The sequence below is a fragment of the Gracilinanus agilis genome, chromosome 1, assembly GCF_016433145.1.
Source record: "Gracilinanus agilis isolate LMUSP501 chromosome 1, AgileGrace, whole genome shotgun sequence".
Classification (NCBI taxonomy): domain Eukaryota; kingdom Metazoa; phylum Chordata; class Mammalia; order Didelphimorphia; family Didelphidae; genus Gracilinanus; species Gracilinanus agilis.
Genome location: NC_058130.1, coordinates 741,468,682 through 741,487,167, shown reverse-complemented (window position 1 = coordinate 741,487,167; position 18,486 = coordinate 741,468,682). Strand labels below are relative to the sequence as shown.

At 44.2% G+C, this 18,486-nt stretch overlaps 1 protein-coding gene across 2 annotated transcripts; it reads left to right on the top strand.

The window, feature by feature from the left end:
- The first annotated feature begins 64 nt into the window (after positions 1 to 64).
- On the top strand, positions 65 to 17,348 carry NOC4L (nucleolar complex associated 4 homolog). Of its 2 annotated transcripts, XM_044658719.1 has the most exons (16): positions 65 to 169; positions 6,679 to 6,799; positions 7,965 to 8,071; positions 9,188 to 9,295; positions 10,752 to 10,901; positions 11,319 to 11,421; positions 11,989 to 12,023; positions 12,143 to 12,193; positions 12,470 to 12,581; positions 13,081 to 13,141; positions 13,686 to 13,796; positions 15,605 to 15,756; positions 16,333 to 16,341; positions 16,462 to 16,544; positions 16,767 to 16,880; positions 17,189 to 17,348. In XM_044658719.1, the coding sequence occupies exons 1-16, from the start codon at positions 65 to 67 to the stop codon at positions 17,306 to 17,308; spliced, it is 1,542 nt and encodes a 513-aa protein (XP_044514654.1). In that variant the 3' UTR covers positions 17,309 to 17,348. The 2 variants fall into 2 exon arrangements, with proteins under 2 accessions (XP_044514654.1, XP_044514653.1); XM_044658718.1 differs by lacking the exon at positions 16,333 to 16,341 and having other exon boundaries at positions 15,605 to 15,771.
- The last annotated feature ends 1,138 nt before the right edge of the window (positions 17,349 to 18,486 follow it).

The window sequence follows — 18,486 nt, the reverse complement described above, 5'->3', positions numbered from 1 at the left end:
GGCTCTCCTCCACGCTCCGCCTCTCTAACCCACGCGAACTGCGAGATATCACCCGGGAGGCCTCATGGAGTCGGAGTCCGGGGCGGCGGAGCTGGGCCGTTGGCTAGAGACTGCCCTGAAGAATCGGAGGGGCGCTAATGTCGTGTTCGACATCCTGGGCGTGCTGCAGGTGCCAGGCCCGGGGGTTAGGGTGGGGTGACGTGGAGTGGGGCGCGTGTGTGGGGGCGGGACACAGGAAACCGTTTCAGGGTCTCTGGGAGGGGTTGACCCACTCCAAGTAGCAGGGAAAGCTCCCAGAATGTAATTCCGAAAATACGGAGTGTCCCAGAAATCTTACTACAGAATCAAGCCATCGAAATTTGCTAAAACTTTAAATCATTTAAATGAATTTTAAGCTGTTCATAGCTTACATAAACCATTTAACTTTTAAGCTATTTTAAAAAAACAAAAACAACCTTACCTTCTTTCTTAGAATCTATTCTAAGTGTCATTTCCGAGGCAGAACAGCAAGCAGTAAGATTTAGGCAAGTAGAGGTTAAGGGAATTGTCTAGGTCACACAGTTGCCGTAGGTCACACTTGAACCCATGACCTTCTGATCTCCAGGCCGGGCTCTCCATCTACTGAGCCACCTAGGTGCCCCCAGTTTTAAGCTATTGATATTTTCAATGACTTAAATAAATTTAAAAGAATTGATAGTTTCCACAAATCACTTAAATTTTAATCTATTGATAGCTTCAGAAACTTCAGTTTTATAAGCTGATGATAACTTAAATGACTCACTTATACAAGTTTTAAGTAATTGGTAGTTTAAAGAAGTTTTAAGCTGTTGATTGTTAAAATGACTTAATTACATTTAAAGCATCTTAAAACAGCATTTAGACTTTTGGAGGCACCATGTATAAACAGAACTAATTCTTTTGAAGAAGATGGGAGAACTGTCCAAAGAGACTAATGTAGGTGTTTAGGTACTCACTACTTAAGTGTTCATCCCCTGTCTATCCCCAAGGCAAGCTTGTTGAAGGCATGGGTTTTCATTTCTACCTCTTGTATCTAAAAGGCAAGTTCCTAGCCCAGAATAGTACTTAATACATACTTCTTGTTTGATTGATCAAGTTAGGGTTTTGTTTTTTTTTTGGCCACTTGCCTGCTGGGAATGGTTCTTGTTTTCCTATGTATTTTTTTGAAAATTGAACAAAAATCCTTCTCTCGCTTCTACAGCCTGCCTTACCTTGAGAAAGAAAACAAAACTCCTGTTTTAAACATATATAGTCAAGCAAAATAAATTCTCAAATTGGTCATATCCAAAAAAATGTCTCAGACTACACTCTTGACTCCATCTCTCTCTCAGGAGGAGGAGAGCATGGGCCCCTTGGAATTGTGGTGGGTCATTCATTGTCTTGTTTAGAGCTCCTAAGTCTTTCAAAGTTACTGAAACTATCCATGTTACTACATCAACCATTTCCTGGTTTAGCTCACCTTAGTTTGCACCAGCAGACATCAGTCTTTCTAGGTTTCTTTGAAACCATCTACTTTATCATTTCTTACAACACAATAGCATTCCATCACATTTGTATACCATAACTTCTTCAGCTGTTTCTTGGTTGGTGGGCATACTCTGTTTCTGATTTTTTGCTTTTTCAAAAAGACCTGCTAGAAACATTTTTGAATATCTTTAGAGTTTGTTTTGTTTAAGACTACTCCCACCTTTACTCTACTTTTCTCCCATTTTTCTTTTCTTTCTTTCCTTTGTCTTTTATTTCCTTGAGTGAAATGTATTTCTGTATCTGTGTGTATATGTGTATTTTTTTCTCTCTTTTGACCAGTTCATATGAGAGTGAAGTTTGCTTGTACTATCCCTTCCTCCTTGTTAGTATTCATTTTGACTTGTGTTCACCAGTTATGTGAAATAATTTTCCTCATCTTTCTGCCTCCCCCCCCACCTCAGTGGTTTCCTTTTCTGCTCCTTTAAATTTTCAAGATCTTTAAAACATAGTAGAACCAGTCCCATACCTTTTTCTAATTAGATTTCCTCTCTGACAACCAATAATGATAGGGCTCTGAGGGACACATATATATCATCTTCTCATATTGGCATGTAAACATGTAAGTTTAGTCACGACTTCTCCATCTTGTTTACATTTTTATGTTTCTCTTGGCTCCTTGTTTGTACTTCAAAGTTTCAATGCAGCTCTTTTGATTCATCAGAATGCTTAGAAGTCCTCCTTTCATTAAAGATCCATCCATCCCCCCCCCCCCCCACACACACACATTATACTCAGTTTTGATGGGTAAGTTATTCTTGGCTGTAATATTTGGTTTTCTACAATATTGTATTTCATGTTTTTCACTCCTTTATGGTAATAGCTGCTAAATTATGAGTGATTCTGACTATTGCTCCTCAGTACTTGAATTCTTTCTGGCTTCTTGTGGTATTTTTCTTTGATCTTGAAGTTCTGGATTTTTGGTGTTATATTTCTAGGGGTTTCCTGTTAGAGTTTCTTTCAGGAGATGACTGGTTCATTCTTTGTATTTATGCTTTGTCCTCTAATTTGAATTGATTTAGACAATTTTCTTTTTCTTTTTTTAAACTCTTACCTTCTGTCTCAGAATCAATATTGTGTATTGGTTCTAAGGCAGAAGAACAAAGGGTTAGGTCAGTAATGGGCAAACTTTTTAAAGAGGGGGCCAAAGGAAAGGAAATGCTCATCTGTCAGTCTGTTTCTGAGGTAGCTCTTTCGAAAAGTTTCATTTCTATTCATTGTATTCATCAAGCCTCATAGAACATTTCAGGTGGCCGCATCTGGCCCGTTTGCCCATCACTGGGTTAGGTAATGGGGGTTAAGTGACTTGCCCAGTGTTGCATAGCTAGCCAGTGTCTGAGGTCAGATTTGAATTAAGGACCTCTTGTTGCCAAGCCTGGCTCTCTATTCACTGAGCCAACTAGCTGCCCTTAGTCCAGTGATTCACTGTGGAGTGAGCAGCAGAACCCCTCTTTATTGGATTAGAACCTCTTCATGTTCTGTTGCACAGTCTCTTCCAGCAATGGGATGCTTCTTGAGGCCATTCCTGAATAGCTAGGTGCCCATTACCCAAATCCTTAGAACAGTCTCTGAAACTCCTATACTAACTTGGGCAAGAAAAATGACTCAATATTTTTTTACTTCTTGAATTTCTTGGTCTGGTGCGTTTTTTAGATCTCTGTTGGTGTTGTAGAAGGGAACCACTGCTGTATTTTTTCCTGCTATTCTGCCATCTTGGCCCTTCCTCAACTTAGATTTTAAAAATATGTTTATAAGAGGTGAAAGCAAATGTAGGTAATGGAAATGAATCTAGAAGCAAGGCTTAGTTCTGTGGACATATTGTCAGCTGTATTTGAAATTAAGAGTGACCTTTCTGAGCCAAATTACCAAGCTAGTAGATGAGGGGTATCCTTTGGATATGGTTTCCCTCATATTAGTAGAGCTCATACAATTCTTATGGGGAAGATGGAAAGAGATAGATGGGATGATGACAAAAATAGCAGGATTCATTTATAAAATCAGATGGCTGACTTAGGGAGGTGTTGCTAATGGTTCAGTGTCAACAGGTCTTCAAGACTATTTTAGGTTGGCTTGTTTTGGCCCTGGGATAGGGCCAAAATAGACCCTATGAGACAAATATAATAAGATAATATATTTGTCAGTAACTAGTTTAGGGGCATAGATTATCTGCCCTGGGATTATCTCCAGTTTATTTTGTATATACGGTATCTTATTTTTGTTTACATATTTTCTCCTGTAATTTATTCAGAGCAGCAACTGTTCTTTCCTTTCTTTGTATGCCTATTGCTTAAGTGCCTGGGACACACTAGGGCATTAATGCTTTTTCACTGACTTGACTAGAGGATATACTTATCAAATTTGTAGATGACACAAGCTGGAGGAATAGCTAACAGTGAATGACATCCAGGATCTGAAAGCATCTTGACAAGTTAACATCTGGCTGAATTCAATAAGATGAAATTCAGTAGTGATAAATGTAAAAGTCTGACACTCGGGTGCAAAATAATCAGCTTCGTGAGTATGAGACAGGAAAGGCGTGAATAGACAGCAACTAACTGGAGCAGAGACAGTAGGACTTTCCATTCCCTATTTCTAGAAGCCATGAGCCTTTCTAAAGCCAGCCAAGATTGCATTCATTTTCTGGGTTGCCCCATCTCAACTGCTAACTCATATAGAACTGGTGGTCCACTAAAAAGTCAGTCACAGGTTTGAGGCTTGTCAGTTACTCTTAACCTCTATCTGATGAGACAATTTTACTGTGGCTGCTGTACAGCATCTTAGGGCCACAGATGAGAGTTGGACACTAAGGGTGGATGAGCAGCCCTGAAAAGGACTTGGCAAGCCCTCTCACCACAGATGCTAGTCCTGCCTGAGCACCTCACATAGCTCAGAGGTAATATTGAGTTCAAGTTAAAAAAAAAACCAAATCTAGGGGTTAATTTTTAATGGGTTGTAAGTGCAATATGAATCATTAATGTAACATAACAGCTAAATAGCCTAATTAAATCATAGATTTCACTGAGAAGCATAGTGTTCAAAATGCAGAAGGTGATGGCCCCTCCGTGCTCTGTCCTGGTCAGACAACCTCTAGAATGTTGTCATAGGGCCACATGCTTAGAGCTAGAGGGAAACCTTAGTGGCCGTGAGTTAAACTCCTCTTTATGTAGTTGAGGAAAGTGAGATGACTTTCCCAAGATCACAAATAGGAAATGACAGAGCTGGGATTTGAACCCAGTTCCTTTGACCCCAAATCCAGCACATTCTCCATTACTTCTCTTCTAGTTGTCCTTCATTTCTGGATATTTGCATTCTCAATCTGTTGTTCTCTTTTATGTTTCTTTGTCCAGGCTTGCTATTGCAGATTCCTGTTTTTCTGTTCTGCCCACTATTTTTGTTGTAAAGGACACAAATTCAGTTCTCAAAACTAGTTTCTTTTGAACTGCTGTTATAAGGAAGAGGATTTTAGCATATCAGGTCTACAAGAGAGAGTGGCAGGAGGATAAAGATTCTGGAGTGTTGGGAAATAAGTGGGTTCAGGCAGTTAACTAGGGTTTGAGCTGGGTCTTTTCTCTGGTTTGGCCTAGAGAAGACTAGGCTACTTTCCTTGGTGTCTGTACTGCTTTAATCTCCCATCCTACTTGCTTACCTGCTACTTGCTATGATCTACTGAGTTCCTGGTGTGATCCTGAGTCTTTTGGACCACCTGTCTGTAAGATTTGGAATCCTTGTGGATCCAAGATCTTTCCCTGGGCCCAGATACCTGCCACAGACGACGTCTCTATTACCATCAAAATGGGGGTTTGGGTTAGTGTAGGTCTATCAAGTTTAGGGACTGGGATCTGTTAGACAGTTAGGGAGATCAGCATAGGGATCAATCTCTGTGAAGACTTCTCTCGAGGGAACTGATTTAGATCTGGGAGAGGTTTAGGTAGTGGATATTAGTTTAGGGTTAACCAAATTCCCTTTCTACCTTTCCTTGTTATAATAAATCCAAAATCTGTCCCTGTTATTGAGTGGTCTGTGTGTGTGTATTGAGAGGTCTGTACCTCAGAGCAGGCTCTGCCTGACTGGGTCTTGTCTATCAACCCACAGTCAACCTACTGAGACTGGTTCTGTTGGCCTTCCCAAAACAATTTAATCTTCCGATACTGGCCTAATTAAACATCTACTCTCATTCCCCAAACCCACTAACATTACACTACTCAGGAACAGCTTGTTGTGGTTTCATGTTCTCATGTTCTACAGGGTTCTGTCTTTTCAAGTACTATATCATTTTACCTTGTTTTTTAGTGTGTATTCATAGATGCCTGAACTCATTCACTAGGTTGGTTGTTATTATTTTTCCTGTTGATTTTTATCTTCCAAGGTCTGAGTTTTGTTCCCAAAATCTTTCCTAATTTCAGTCTTTTTTCCCTTTTATTTCCCCCTAATGCTCCATTCCCAACTCCCTTCCCTCTGATTGTGGTTTCCTTGAGGGCTGGATCTCAAAGTTTCTCAGCCTCCTCCAGTTCATGGTTGACCAGCCCAAGTGGCTCACGGGCAGTCAGAACTGGCCCCAGCTAGATGCAGTGCCCTCTCCTCAGGCTTACTGGAGTGTTGCCTCCTCTACCCCCACACATACAGTGTCCCATCCTGGTGTCTAGTCTCCTTGCTCTTTCTTAGCTCTTTGTCATGGCTCTGGAAATTCAGAGCTTTGCAGTGCTGGTGGTAAGGGGTTGTTTGCCTCCGTACTGCTGGTACAGGGTTATGGCTCCTGGCAGGCTTTTGCTCCTGAAAGTGCTGTGGCTGTTTGGCTGTTTTCCTGTGGCCAGGCTGAATTTCCATATCCTGGAGTGGGAGTGGTGGGGGTGGTGGAGAGTCTGGGGCAGATGTCTCTACAGCTTTGGAAGAAGGAGGGAGGACCAGGATGTGGAGGTAGGTGTTATTGTAAGCCTGTGTTCTGTACTTGGGTCAGTTTTGGCAGCTAAGTGGGAGGAGGGGGAGGTACTTATTAGTGAGCATCAGTGCATGGGTTTTTAGGGATTTTTTTTAACCTTTTGGATTTTAGATATCCTAAAGCATGGAATGTTCTTCTTGGAGTAAAGCAATGAAGGACTTATTACTGAACACTCTCATCCCTCCTGTTCCCACCTTCAGGCCGATCAGGAAGATGACATTCTCAACGCCATTCACACCTGTAGCCGACTCTTTGGGGCCCTGCTGGAACGAGGGGAGCTCTTTGTGGGTCATCTGCCTGAAGAGGAGGCAACAATGGCAGGTGAGGATGCCTTCCCCTAAGTAGATGATCCCTCTGTCCACCAAAGTACCAACTATACCTGAGTGTAGTCCTTCACCTTGGCTTCCAGTTGTCCATGCTAATGGAAGATACATTATGCTATTGCCTAGCTAGTGCTTTACTTTTACTTTCTTTTAGGAAGGCTGTTAAAAAGTTGGAGATGGTCCAGGGAAGGGTGGGGCGACCAGGCCTTGAGATGCTGCCTTAGGACAAACCTTTAAAAGAACCAGGGCTGTTTAGCCTAGAGAAGAGAACTCTTTAGATACTGAGAGATCTATGTTGCAGGCTTATAGTCAGGAAGACTTAGGTTTGGTTCTTGTCTTTGACATGAGCCAGGTAACCCTGGGTGAGACTCTTCCCTTTTTCTAGGCCTCCTACTCATCTGAGTGGGGATACTACTGATTGTAGAGCCTGACTTACTGGCATTTGGGAGCCATAATACATAAAGAAGCAAATAAGCAAGCAAAAAATAAAATAAATATATGTATATGCATATATGCATATATGTATATTTATGGGCATTCACAGGGTGTCCAGCGAGACAGTGTTGTGTTCAGTTTGGCCCCTTCTTGATGGTACCTGTGATTCTTTGATGGTTCCATAACAGTTTAAGGGTTTTCCTTACAACAACTGTGATTATTATCCCTATTTTACAGAGGGTGAGACTAAGTGTCACAAAGGTTAAGTGACTGGCTTAGAATTACAGGTTTAAATAAGTAGCCCAGTCAGGACAGGTCTCCTGACTTCCAAGTCTAGTGTTATTGTTTTTTTAAAGAAAAATTATATACTGCCTAATAATATACAATCTTTTTCCTAAGTGACTTCAGAATACAATTTATGTTATTTTTGGAGAGAGGTCATTTATCATCCTATAAAAGATCCACAAAATGGCTAATCTTGGTTTGATTGTAGCTTTTGGGCCTAGAATGAGAATTAGGTCTAATGTTGTCTTCAAGTTAATACAAGGAAAGCTTTTCAGATGTTCTCCCACATTCTTGTGAGGTTTTGTTCTGGTATGACTGGAGTAAATTTTTTAGACTCTTTGTTCAAGAGCATGAACTACTCTGTGCCTGGAATTGTGGAGTACCATCTCTATAGGGGCTGGTGGAGAGAGAGATTCTAAGTCAGAAATAATACTTCTCTCCAGGGTCTGGAGGTGCTTTACGGAAGTATAAGGTATGGATGAGACACCGGTATAACAGCTGCTGCAATCGTCTAGCAGAACTCTTGGGCCATCGTTCTTTCAAGATCAAGGTGAGTTTGGCAAATTCTTTGGTTCTACCATTGGCCTCTAACTTCATATTCTCCTCACCTCCCACTTGACACTGAGATACCATGAGCTAAATCCCAAAGCTCTACAGTGCTTAGAGGGCAAAATGAGAGTGTGGGTTGGAGGGAGGAGTAGATCAGGAAGAAGATGGGGGCTCATGTCACTTCCTACTCTTGCCTCATTGGGTTCAGAACATTGCTTACCATTGCTGTGGAATGGAGTGTTTCATTTCCCACTGAACCTCCTCACTACTCTCTCTCCAGACTTGTAGGATGATTTCTAGAGATTGATTTTTTTAAGACTCACGTGTGAAAACATGGGATTTTATGTGACTGTGGCTAGGCTAGTGATGGGCAAACTATCCTCCTAGGGCCAGATGGCCATAGTTTGCCCATAACTGCCTTAAGCAATTCCTTAATCACCTCATCTGGATGTGGGGGCCTAGTGATTAGGGAATTGCTTAAGGCAGTGATGGGCAAACTATGGCCATCTGGCCCAAGGGGGACAGTTTGCCCATCACTGGTAGGCCATTGATAGCTAACTGATATAGGCCAATAAGATATCTCTGAGTCGAATTAGGCAGCACAAAGTTTTGACCCACTGAAAGCTTTTGAAAGAAAGGGTTTTTATTCTGTTTTTCTGAAAATAGGTATTAATCCTTATAGTCTCAAATGTGTTAAATGGGATTTAGTGAGGTTTCTGCATTTTAACAAAAAATATTATAACTACAAATCCCAGCACTGAAAACATGATTGGATTACTCTCTACGGTGAATTCCAGTGCAGATTTACATAAGTCCACCCACTGGACTGCTGACCACAGGCTCTCCATCTATACTCAGGAGTGGAGGCTGACACCTCGGTTTGATGAAGTTAGGCTAGTTATAAAGAACACACTGCTTGTTTCAAATCCTTCCCTTCCCCCCAGCAATAGGCCTTGTTCCCAAGAGCAAGTGTCACTCAGGCAGGTCTGAGAGTGGGGAGTTACAGGGTCGGCGGGCTGGCGGGCTGGCTTCTGGCCGCTTCCCAATTCCTGGCCCCCTTGTTGCTGTGGGTTCCATGTGCTCACTTCTTTCTCTCTTCTCTTTCCTCCCAACTTAGGAACTGGCCCTTTGCACACTCATGAAGTTTGTGCAGCTAGAGGGAGCACACCCGCTGGAAAAATCCAAATGGGATGGCAACTATTTGTTCCCTCGAGGCCTTCTCTTGGTATGGTGCTTGTGGGAGGGGGGGGTGGCTCTCATAATTAGGAGGCCTGGGACAATGACGCTGGCTTAGTGTTTTATTACTTATGCTGTGGAACCAAGCATTAGGGTATATAATCCATCTGCTTGGTTTTGTAGAAGAACATTGTATATTTTGATGGAGTCTTCATTTCACAAATGTTTATGGAGTGTTGCATGCTAGGTACTTTCTCCTTGTGGTCTGGTTCAGCCTCGTTCAGTTTATTCTCTAAACATATACCAGCTAATGGGGAACTGGAGGTGGGGGGGATGATTTAATGAGTTCAGATCCCTTTCTTCCCTCATCAAATATATGCATACACTGTAGATCAAAACAGGCAGGCCCCTGAAATTCCTTTTATCTCTGCCAATGAGATTGAGATTGAAATGCTTCCCTATGTCATTTCACCCTGTAAAGTGAAATAATAGGATATTCTCAATGGTTGGTGTTAGTAATGGTAAGATACCAAGGTTTAGTTGGTTCCTTAGTAACCCACAGAGATAGGCCTTCTCCCAGTGACCAGTGGTGCACCCAGACTACCAGACTGAGTTCAAAACAGGACAGAGTTTATTTTAAAACACAGTTTGATGGAGGGGAGGATTAGGGAAGTAGGATACCCTAACACTAAGGGGTCTAGCTATATTCCCACTTTCTACAACCCTTGCATGAGGGTATCTTCGTTTTCTTCCAAGCTCCCTAAGCCTATTCTGTCTGTCTAAATTTTCCCAAGCTATTTGTCTACCTGACTTTTAATCCTCCCAAATTACTTTGGTAAGATATACAGTTCTTCAGAGTAACTCAGGTTGAACTCTTTATGGTAGGTCCAACCCTAGCAGGGTTAGGCTCAAGATGGGTTCAGGCCTTCCCACCAGATAGATACTGGCTTATTGGCACAGATCTTCAAAACAACTGGGAACACTCTCTCAGAAGGCAGGAAACACTTGGATATAGATGACTGAAGGATTTCTCCAAGTAGGAACACCAATGTGGGTAGCTTCAGCTTCAGGGGATAGGAACAAACCAAACCTCTTCAGCTCACAGAGAAAGAGAGCAAGAAGTTTTAGCTTCAGGCCGTTTCCCCAACAGGAAGTTCAAAAAGCCCACAGCAACTTCTGGTGTCCACCTTTATCTGTTCCTCTCCTTCTAGAATTCACAGCACCAGTTCCCCAGCATGCGCTCTGCTCCAGCACACTTCTTTCTTTGCAAACTCCTACCTGTTTGCAATCCATTTCTGTTCTTCCCTCATTACAAAAGGGATCCAGGGAGGGGCTGCCTTTGTTCCTTCCCCAAGTGTAAACATAATAAGGCCAGCTTTCCCCCCAAACCCTCAAAGCAAATCTTCCAGCAAGATGGCACCTAAGGAAGCAGGGATGATTTGCTGTGTTGGGGCCTTTCAGAGGGTAAGCCGATGGCTCATTCTGTGTCCTGTCTTGACTCCTAGTGTGTGGTGGAAGGCCTGATTCCAACCGAGGCTGATTCATCTCTGCTGATCTCCCGGTTCCAGGAATACCTGGAACATGATGATGTTCGTTACCATACTATGCAGGCCACTGTGGATCTGGTGGCCAGGGTCACAGACACACACCAGCAGGTGATGGATGGTCACGGGGCTCACTGAGTGTCATGAGCATGGTGTAGGGGGGTCTGTGGCTATGGTTTCAGTATGTTAAAATCTTTATCTGATTTAGTCTGGTTTTCTTTAGGATTATAGTCTGGTTTCTTTTGGGCCCTGGCTCTGTTATGTACATAACTGCATTTAAGTGACATTGAGTCATGGCTGAGAGGTAGATCCAGAATGATTGAACTACAGCTGTTGTAAAGCATCCTTGCAGAAGAGCTGGCATTTAAGAGGCCATGAACAAGGATGTGTATTGGGGCTGAGGGTGGTGGAAGGCAGGCGCTTGGGTGATCAGCACAAAGAAGGGCACTTATTGGAGGTGAAGGAATACGGAGAGGTCTGGTATTTGCCCTAACCAGCTTCTGTCTGGTGACTTTCTCTTTCTTTCAGGGGGTGCCCCCCATGTTCTGGAACAACACCTTCACCCTGATCTCAGCTGTGAGCCTACCCCGCCAGCAGAGTGACATCTCTAATTTCTATGTGAAACACAAAGGTAAGGGTTTTTAGGAAAAGGGAGGAATTTTTACCTTGGGCCTGATTTAAAAAAAAAAAAAAGACTTCTATCTTATTAACAACTTGAAGACAGATGGGCAAGGGTTAGGCAAATGGGGTTAAGTGACTTGTCCAGGGTCACACAGCCAGAAAAGGTCTGAGGCCATATTTGAACTCATTGATGAGTCTTCCTGACTCCAAACCTTGTACTCTGTCCACTGTGCCACCTACCTGCTTTGGGCCTGACTTTTGAGGGGTCAAGCAGCTTGATCTTGGTTTGGGAAAAGACAGAGAAGAAATGAGCATGAAAGCATTCTGATCTCCTGGCAAGGGCTCTCCATAAATCAGTTTTGATGACATTGTCATTTGATGTGAGCTCTGTGGCTTCAGAGTCCTGTGTGAGTACCATGCCTAGGTCATGTGGAAGGAGAAAAAGGGCCCAATGGGAGCCTGAGTTGTGCCAGTCTCCTCCAGTGGTTTACTCTCAATGACTGCTGCATGTTGTGAACTAGAACTTATAGGACACTGAGATGCTGATGCTATCCCCCCTCATCCTTTTTTCTCCCAGAGATGCTGGAGAAGTGGAAGGTCACTCAGCTAAAGGTAAGGTTTGAGAGTGGAGGGACTGGGGGATCCCCCATACAGTATTGCTCTGGGCTTTCCCTGAAATAGAATTTGGGGATGAGATACTAAAGCACCGCCCTGCCTGCTTTGTGTTCCAGGAGCACAAGCATGTCTTCGAGAAGATGTGGTTCAGTTTTCTCAAGCACAAGGTACATGTGAAGCCAGGGTGGGCGAGGAGCTCCTTGCTAAGGTGTATGTGGGGAAGGGGCTTCTTCTGTGGCGTGGGGGTGAAGAGGGCCGTTTGATCTTTGTTTTCTGACTGACTCACTGCATTGGGGGAATTCTGAGGCTGCTAGGAGTGGAAGGTACTGCCAACTGCTGAGGCCTACAGCTGGGCAGGCCCATGAGTGAGGGTCGTGGGGGTGGGCTGGGGATGTGTGTGGAAGCCAGCAGGCATCCTGGACATTGGTGGTGTTCCCCTGTAGCTGCCCGTCAGCCTCTACAAGAAAGTGCTTGTGATCATGCACGATTCCATCCTGCCCCACATGAGCCAGCCCAGCCTCATGATTGACTTCCTCACGAGTGCCTACGACATCGGTATGTGGCTGGGGATTTGGGTGGGGGTGGGAGGGACTGACTTCCTATGAAGGCTGTATTTGAGGAGTAAAGCGGCATAATGTTAAGACCTGCTAGTCTTGGAGTCAGGAGGCTACTCCTGCCTTTGACAGCAAATCACCTACCTTCTCTGCACCTTCTCTATTGTCATCTATAAAATAGAGACAATAGCATAAATTCCTGCCTTGAAGGGTGTTATGAAAAACAAAGGAAATAGTTAGAAGGTGTGTTATGAATCTTAAATATTATATAAGTATTAGCCTCTTTTTATGTTTATGTTCTGGAAATGGGTTGTCTATCTGGGGACAGATTGTCTGGATGACTGGGTGGGTAGATGTCTGGGGAGGTGAGTTTCTGGGGGTTCCTGTGTCTATCTTAGGGGGGAATGAAGACTCTGGGGAGGAGGGGCTTGGGCTCAGGGGACCTCTATGTCTTGGTTAGAGGCTGTTATGGGTTGATGACTTATAGCTATCTCCTGCAGGTGGTGCCATTAGTCTCCTGGCATTGAATGGTCTCTTTATCCTGATTCATCAGCATAACCTGTGAGTGGGATTGGTGAGGAGACTACAAATAATAGAGAACATGAGCTTGGTTGTCTGGTGGAGTAGTTGGGGGAATCTTTCCCTTGGGCCTGAATTTTGAGCTGCTGTGCCTTATTCTGAGTGTGGCCTTCCCCCTTTTCTCTCTTGTCACAGTTGTGATTTCAGTTGTGTTTGATTCCTTGTGATCATATTTGGGGGTTTTCTTGACCAAGATGTTGGAATGGTTTGCCATTTCTTTTCCAACTCATTTCATAGATGAGGAAACCAAGGCAGACAGGGTGAATTGACTTGTTCAGGGTTACATAGCTAGTAAGTGTCTGAGGCTGGATTTGAACTCCTGAAGACGAATCTTCCTGCTCCCAAGCCTGACATTCTATTCACTGTGCCACTCTGGTCCTATTTACCATGCCATTATCCATGACTGTGTCCCCTTTTCTTTTCTGCCCTTCTGGGAGGTGTTTGAGCATTGAGAGAGTGTGTAGTGGATTGCTGGTCCCTTGTGTAGGAGCTCGCTGAGTGTCTGCTCTGTTCCTTTCCACCATAGTGAGTATCCTGAATTCTATAGGAAGCTCTACAGCCTTTTGGATCCATCTGTTTTCCATGTGAAGTACCGAGCCCGCTTTTTCCACCTGGCAGACCTGTTTTTGTCTTCTTCGTGAGTATATGTCCCAGGAACATCATAGCATAAGAAATATCTTTTGGGGTTGGCCCTGACCAGCCTCATGTCCTTTACTTTTTTTTTTTTTAACTCCTTATTTGGTAAGGGCCAGGAGATTGGGTTTAAGTGACTTGCCCAGGGTCACACAGTCAGAAAGATGAGGCCAGATTTGAACCCAGGATCTCCTGTCTCCTGTCCTGGCTCTCTGTCCACCAAGCCACCTAGCTGCCCCCTAGTGACTTTTTCTGCTGAACATGCTTGAGTTTGTTATGTGAGAGTCTGGCTTCCTCTTCTCAAACCCTGAATGTCACTTTGCCTGCCAAGTCTGGGGAGCTGTGCTGACCATTCAGTGGCAGAGACCCAGAATGGAGTGAATGGACCGGTGCTGATTCAGTCTTGAGGATAAGAGGGCAGGGGCAGAGAGGGACAGGGGATCTGGTGGTGTCATCCCAAAGCCTTCATGAGGAGCTTTATGCTTTTGTTTTTCCCTATATATATAATGTATCTTTTACAACATGATATTCATGACCGCATTATTATAACCAGTATCAGATTATTTACTGTCTTGGGAATGGTAAAAGGGAGGGAGACAGGGAGACAATTTAGATCACAAAATGTTAGAAAATAATAGTTACAAATTGTTTCTATGTGTAATTAAAAAAATAGAAGAAAAAAAAGGCTGCTGTGGAAAAGAAGGTGGTTCTTTGGGCCTAAAGCAAGATGCTGCAATGAAGAGATGGATCTGTGCTGGTCTTGCACCCTGCACCTTATCTCCCTTTTCTAGGGGCCATCTGGGACCATGAAACAGAACCATGCCAGCTGGCTTGTGTGAGGATTAAACTTGAGACTCTTTGGAGAAGAAAATGTCAGAGATGGAAGGGGGTTAATATTTGCATTTTAAAAGTGATAAAACTGAGGTACATAGAGTTTAATTTGTCTAAGCAAATGGCTAGGGAGACACAGAACTGAAGCTTGAACCCAAGGCTCCTCATGGCTAGCAGCCCCACATAGGCAAGGTCCTGAGTGTTCTTGACAGGACAGTGAAAAACCATCATCAGCAGACAGGAACCAACAAGACATAGGGAGAGAGAAAGAAGGTAGAAGAGCCTGTACAGCCCTGTTTCATTTTAACCAACACCCACAGCTTTAATTACTTATGGAGCATAAAATTACTTTTATAGGTGGCTCAGTGGATAGAGTGCCAGGTCTGGAGTTGGAAGAACCTGGCTTCAAATCCGGCCTCAGACGCTTCTTAGCTGTGTGACCCTGGGCAAGTCACTTGACCCCAGTTGTCTATCCCTTACTGCTCTTCTGCCTTAGAACAGATTATTAGTATTGATTCTTTTTTTCCCCTTTTTCTTTTTTTCTCTTTTTAAAAGATATTTTATTTTCTTAATTACATGTAATAATATTTTTCAACATAACATTTTACAAAATTATAAGATCCAAGTTGTCTGTCTCCCTTCCTTTCCTCCCCGCTTCCTGGAGATGGTACTTACTTAGTATCAATTCTAAGACAGAAGGTAAGGGTTTAAAAAAACCACAAGAAACTTATTCATGTGTTGAAAATTTAATAAATCAAATCTTACATTAAATGAACTAAAATGAGTCTTGTAGAGAATTCGTTTGTTACATATTTTATTATTGGTTTCTGCCTTATAGGTCTTTAGTGTATCAGGTTTTCCTAGTGCATAATATTTCTTTTCTCATTGGAATGGGCCTTATAGGGTTCTGTAGGCCAGGGGCTGGGTAGAGGATGCAGGCAGCTTTTTTCACACTGGCCCTAATTGCATTTTTCTGGACAGGCACTTACCTGCGTACCTGGTGGCTGCTTTTGCCAAGCGCCTCTCCCGCCTGTCCCTGACTGCCCCTCCTGAGGCACTGCTCATGGTTATTCCCTTCATCTGTAACTTGCTCCGAAGACACCCTGCCTGCAAGGCCCTGATCCACCGCCCCAGTGCAGAGGCCAACGGTGAGAAGGGTTAGGGGTAGCCTTGGTTTGATAATCAGGAGAGATGCTTCTTCTGGGCTTTGGCCTCAAGCACAGACTTGAGACCGTTATCCCATAGCTGAGTTAGGTGTATTGGGCTCAAGCCTCCCAGGGTACCCCAGACAGCTGTTATATCTTATAGGACAAAGAGATCCTTGTACTACAGTTTGGGGGAGATCAGAGTTGAGGGTAGGCTGTTTCCTGTGGTCAGGAAGGGCAAGAACTGGCTTGGGGGGGAGAAATCCTTCTCCAAGCTTCAGATTTGCTTTGATTTGAAGCTGTTCTACCATTGACCCTTCCCCAAGTAAAAAAAATTGATGTTTTGGTAAAAGGCAAAAGAGAAGAAGGAATAGGTGCTTGGTGTCTTCATGGAGGAGACTTGGAAGGTTCTTTTGATTCTTGTCTGTGGGTCCAGGCTCCTCCTCCCTCTCCTCTTTCCAAACTCCCTCAGGCCAGTCCACTACATTGTGCATGAGGAGTGGCCAGCACTTTCCCAGCTCTCTTTGCATGGTTTGGTGCTAGGATTCCTGAGCCGGGAGTCAGGAGGTTCTAGTCTTGACTTTACTGTTAACTTCTCTTTGGCTGCTGGTAAATCATGGTTCTTTCTGGGCCTTGGGTCCGGGGTCCCTTGGAATGAAAGTTTCTGTGATCCCTGGTTTTTTTTGTCCCCAGGTCTGACTACTGACCCCTATAACATGGAGGAAGAAGATCCAGCCAAAAGTCATGCCCTGGAGAGTTGCCTGTGGGAGCTGAAGGTGAGTGGGTTCTCCATCTGAAGATGGCCCCCTTGGACCCCAGTCAGAAAGAGCTGAAGGGAGGCACCAAACCCTCCTCCTGAGGCCAGGGCCTACCCTAGGGGGAAAGCCTGGTAAAGGTTTCTTCACCAAAGGCAGAGATGAATGGGGAGGAAGTGAGCTGGCTGAGGTCTAATTGAAGGGTTTGAGCCACTAATGAGGCTCTAATCTGATCTTTTGAAGACCCTTCAGAGACATTATCACCCAGAGGTAGCCAAAGCGGCCATGGCCATCAACCAGGCCTTGTCCCCTCATGAAGTCAGCATTGCCCAGCTGCTGGAGCTCTCTCCTTATGAGGTGAGTGCAGAGACTCGGGATGGGAGGCTCATGGCCCTACCTTTGGCTGGCCATGTGGAGTCCCGGGTGTGGGTCATGGAGGGAAGTGATTTGGAGACTAAGGCTGAGCTGGGCAGGGGAGGCTGTGAGTGTCTGCTGAGAGTGGAGGGGTGGGAAGCACGGCACAGCTTCTGGTGACCAGAGCCGCCAGCTGTCACACAGCCTTCGGCCTCTGTTACATTCAGTTTAGACGGGACCCTCTTATTCCTCCAAGCCCTTGACCCTGACTGGCATTACTACAACTCCTTCATAATCACTCTCTTCTCCAGATCTTTGAGAAAGATTTTAAGAAGGAGGAATCTGGCCCAGTGCCCCTGGAGTTCATACAGCCACAGGGGCTCCTTGGCCGGAGAGGTGACCTCTGCGTAGAACACTTTGCCCTGGACTGACAACTTCCTTTAACCCCTTAACCCCCTGGTTTGGGATTAAATATTTTTTTACAGAATGGTTTGGCTTATCTTTTTTTTTGAATGTACAGCTTTGGGATAGGGTGTTGGAGTGCTCTTGGCAAGGCTTAGAAGAACCTGGGTTACTCTTCCCTGGAGACAGTGAGATTTCCCTCTAACACATGGGACTGACCATAAAATGTCCACGTGCTGAGGGAAAGGGTATTTTCTAAGACTGAAAATAACTTTATAGAAAGTCATAGTCAGCTATTTGGCCTCGGGCATTTTCTAGCTGGGTGACCCTGGGCAAGTCTGCCTCCCTCTACCTCAGTTTCCTTCTCTGTAAAATGGGGATAATACCACCCACCTCCCAGAGTTTTATGAGAATCAAATTGTTGATTGGTTATTTTTGATAATTGATTTTGATAATTGATAATATTTGTAAAGTGCTTCACATAGTGCCTGGCACATAGTAGGAGCTATAGAAATGCTTGTCCCCTTTCTTCCATAGTTTAGAGTGTCCTTTGTATTTCCTTCTTTTTCTGCCACATTGTGCCCTGGTGGAGATCCATTTACTCTCCCCCATCTTGTCCCTCTGGTGAGGCCTTGCTTGCCTCTGCAGCCCAGAAGGGGACAACTCTGGGAGCAGACAGAGGAAGATTTCATTTTAATCCCATTGCCTGCATTCTTTTTTCACCCCAGACCTCTATGAAAACATGTCTCCAGCATAACAGCATTCTCTCTGCCAGACCCATTTTGTCCACACTAACCTATAAAACAAGCAGAGAAGTTTTTCCACCTGTCTGTCTCCTGTCTGTTGTTGGTTGCATTTTGGCAAAAGCATGAGGAGAAAGTTATTTTGAGAGCAAGCAATTCACCTGGCTTGTGCTGCCGGTGAGAACAAACCTAAATGATCTTTATTGCTGTGTCTTATATTCCCCCTGGGAACCAGAGTAAAATACACACACACCCTTGTGCAATAGCAGCCACATCCGTGTAGGGGTGGTGGTGGGGCCAGCCAGGGACGTGTCTTCAGGGAAACAATCGGAGAGTTGGGCCAGCCCTGCCAACATCCCCTTGACATTCCCTTCTTTGCCTAGTCCGAGTCATCTCTGGATCAGAGATGTGGATCCTTGGTCATTTCAGCCTTGTCCTTGGGTCTGTCTGCATCACTGCTGTCC

Excerpts from the sequence above, each read along its gene's own strand:
- NOC4L (XM_044658718.1), top strand. The coding sequence starts at position 65 with ATGGAGTCGGAGTCCGGGGCGGCGGAGCTGGGCCGTTGGCTAGAGACT. Across the intron at positions 9,296-10,751 it reads TCCCTCGAGGCCTTCTCTTG|TGTGTGGTGGAAGGCCTGAT; the intron begins GTATGGTGCTTG and ends CTTGACTCCTAG. Across the intron at positions 11,422-11,988 it reads TTTCTATGTGAAACACAAAG|AGATGCTGGAGAAGTGGAAG; the intron begins GTAAGGGTTTTT and ends TTTTTCTCCCAG.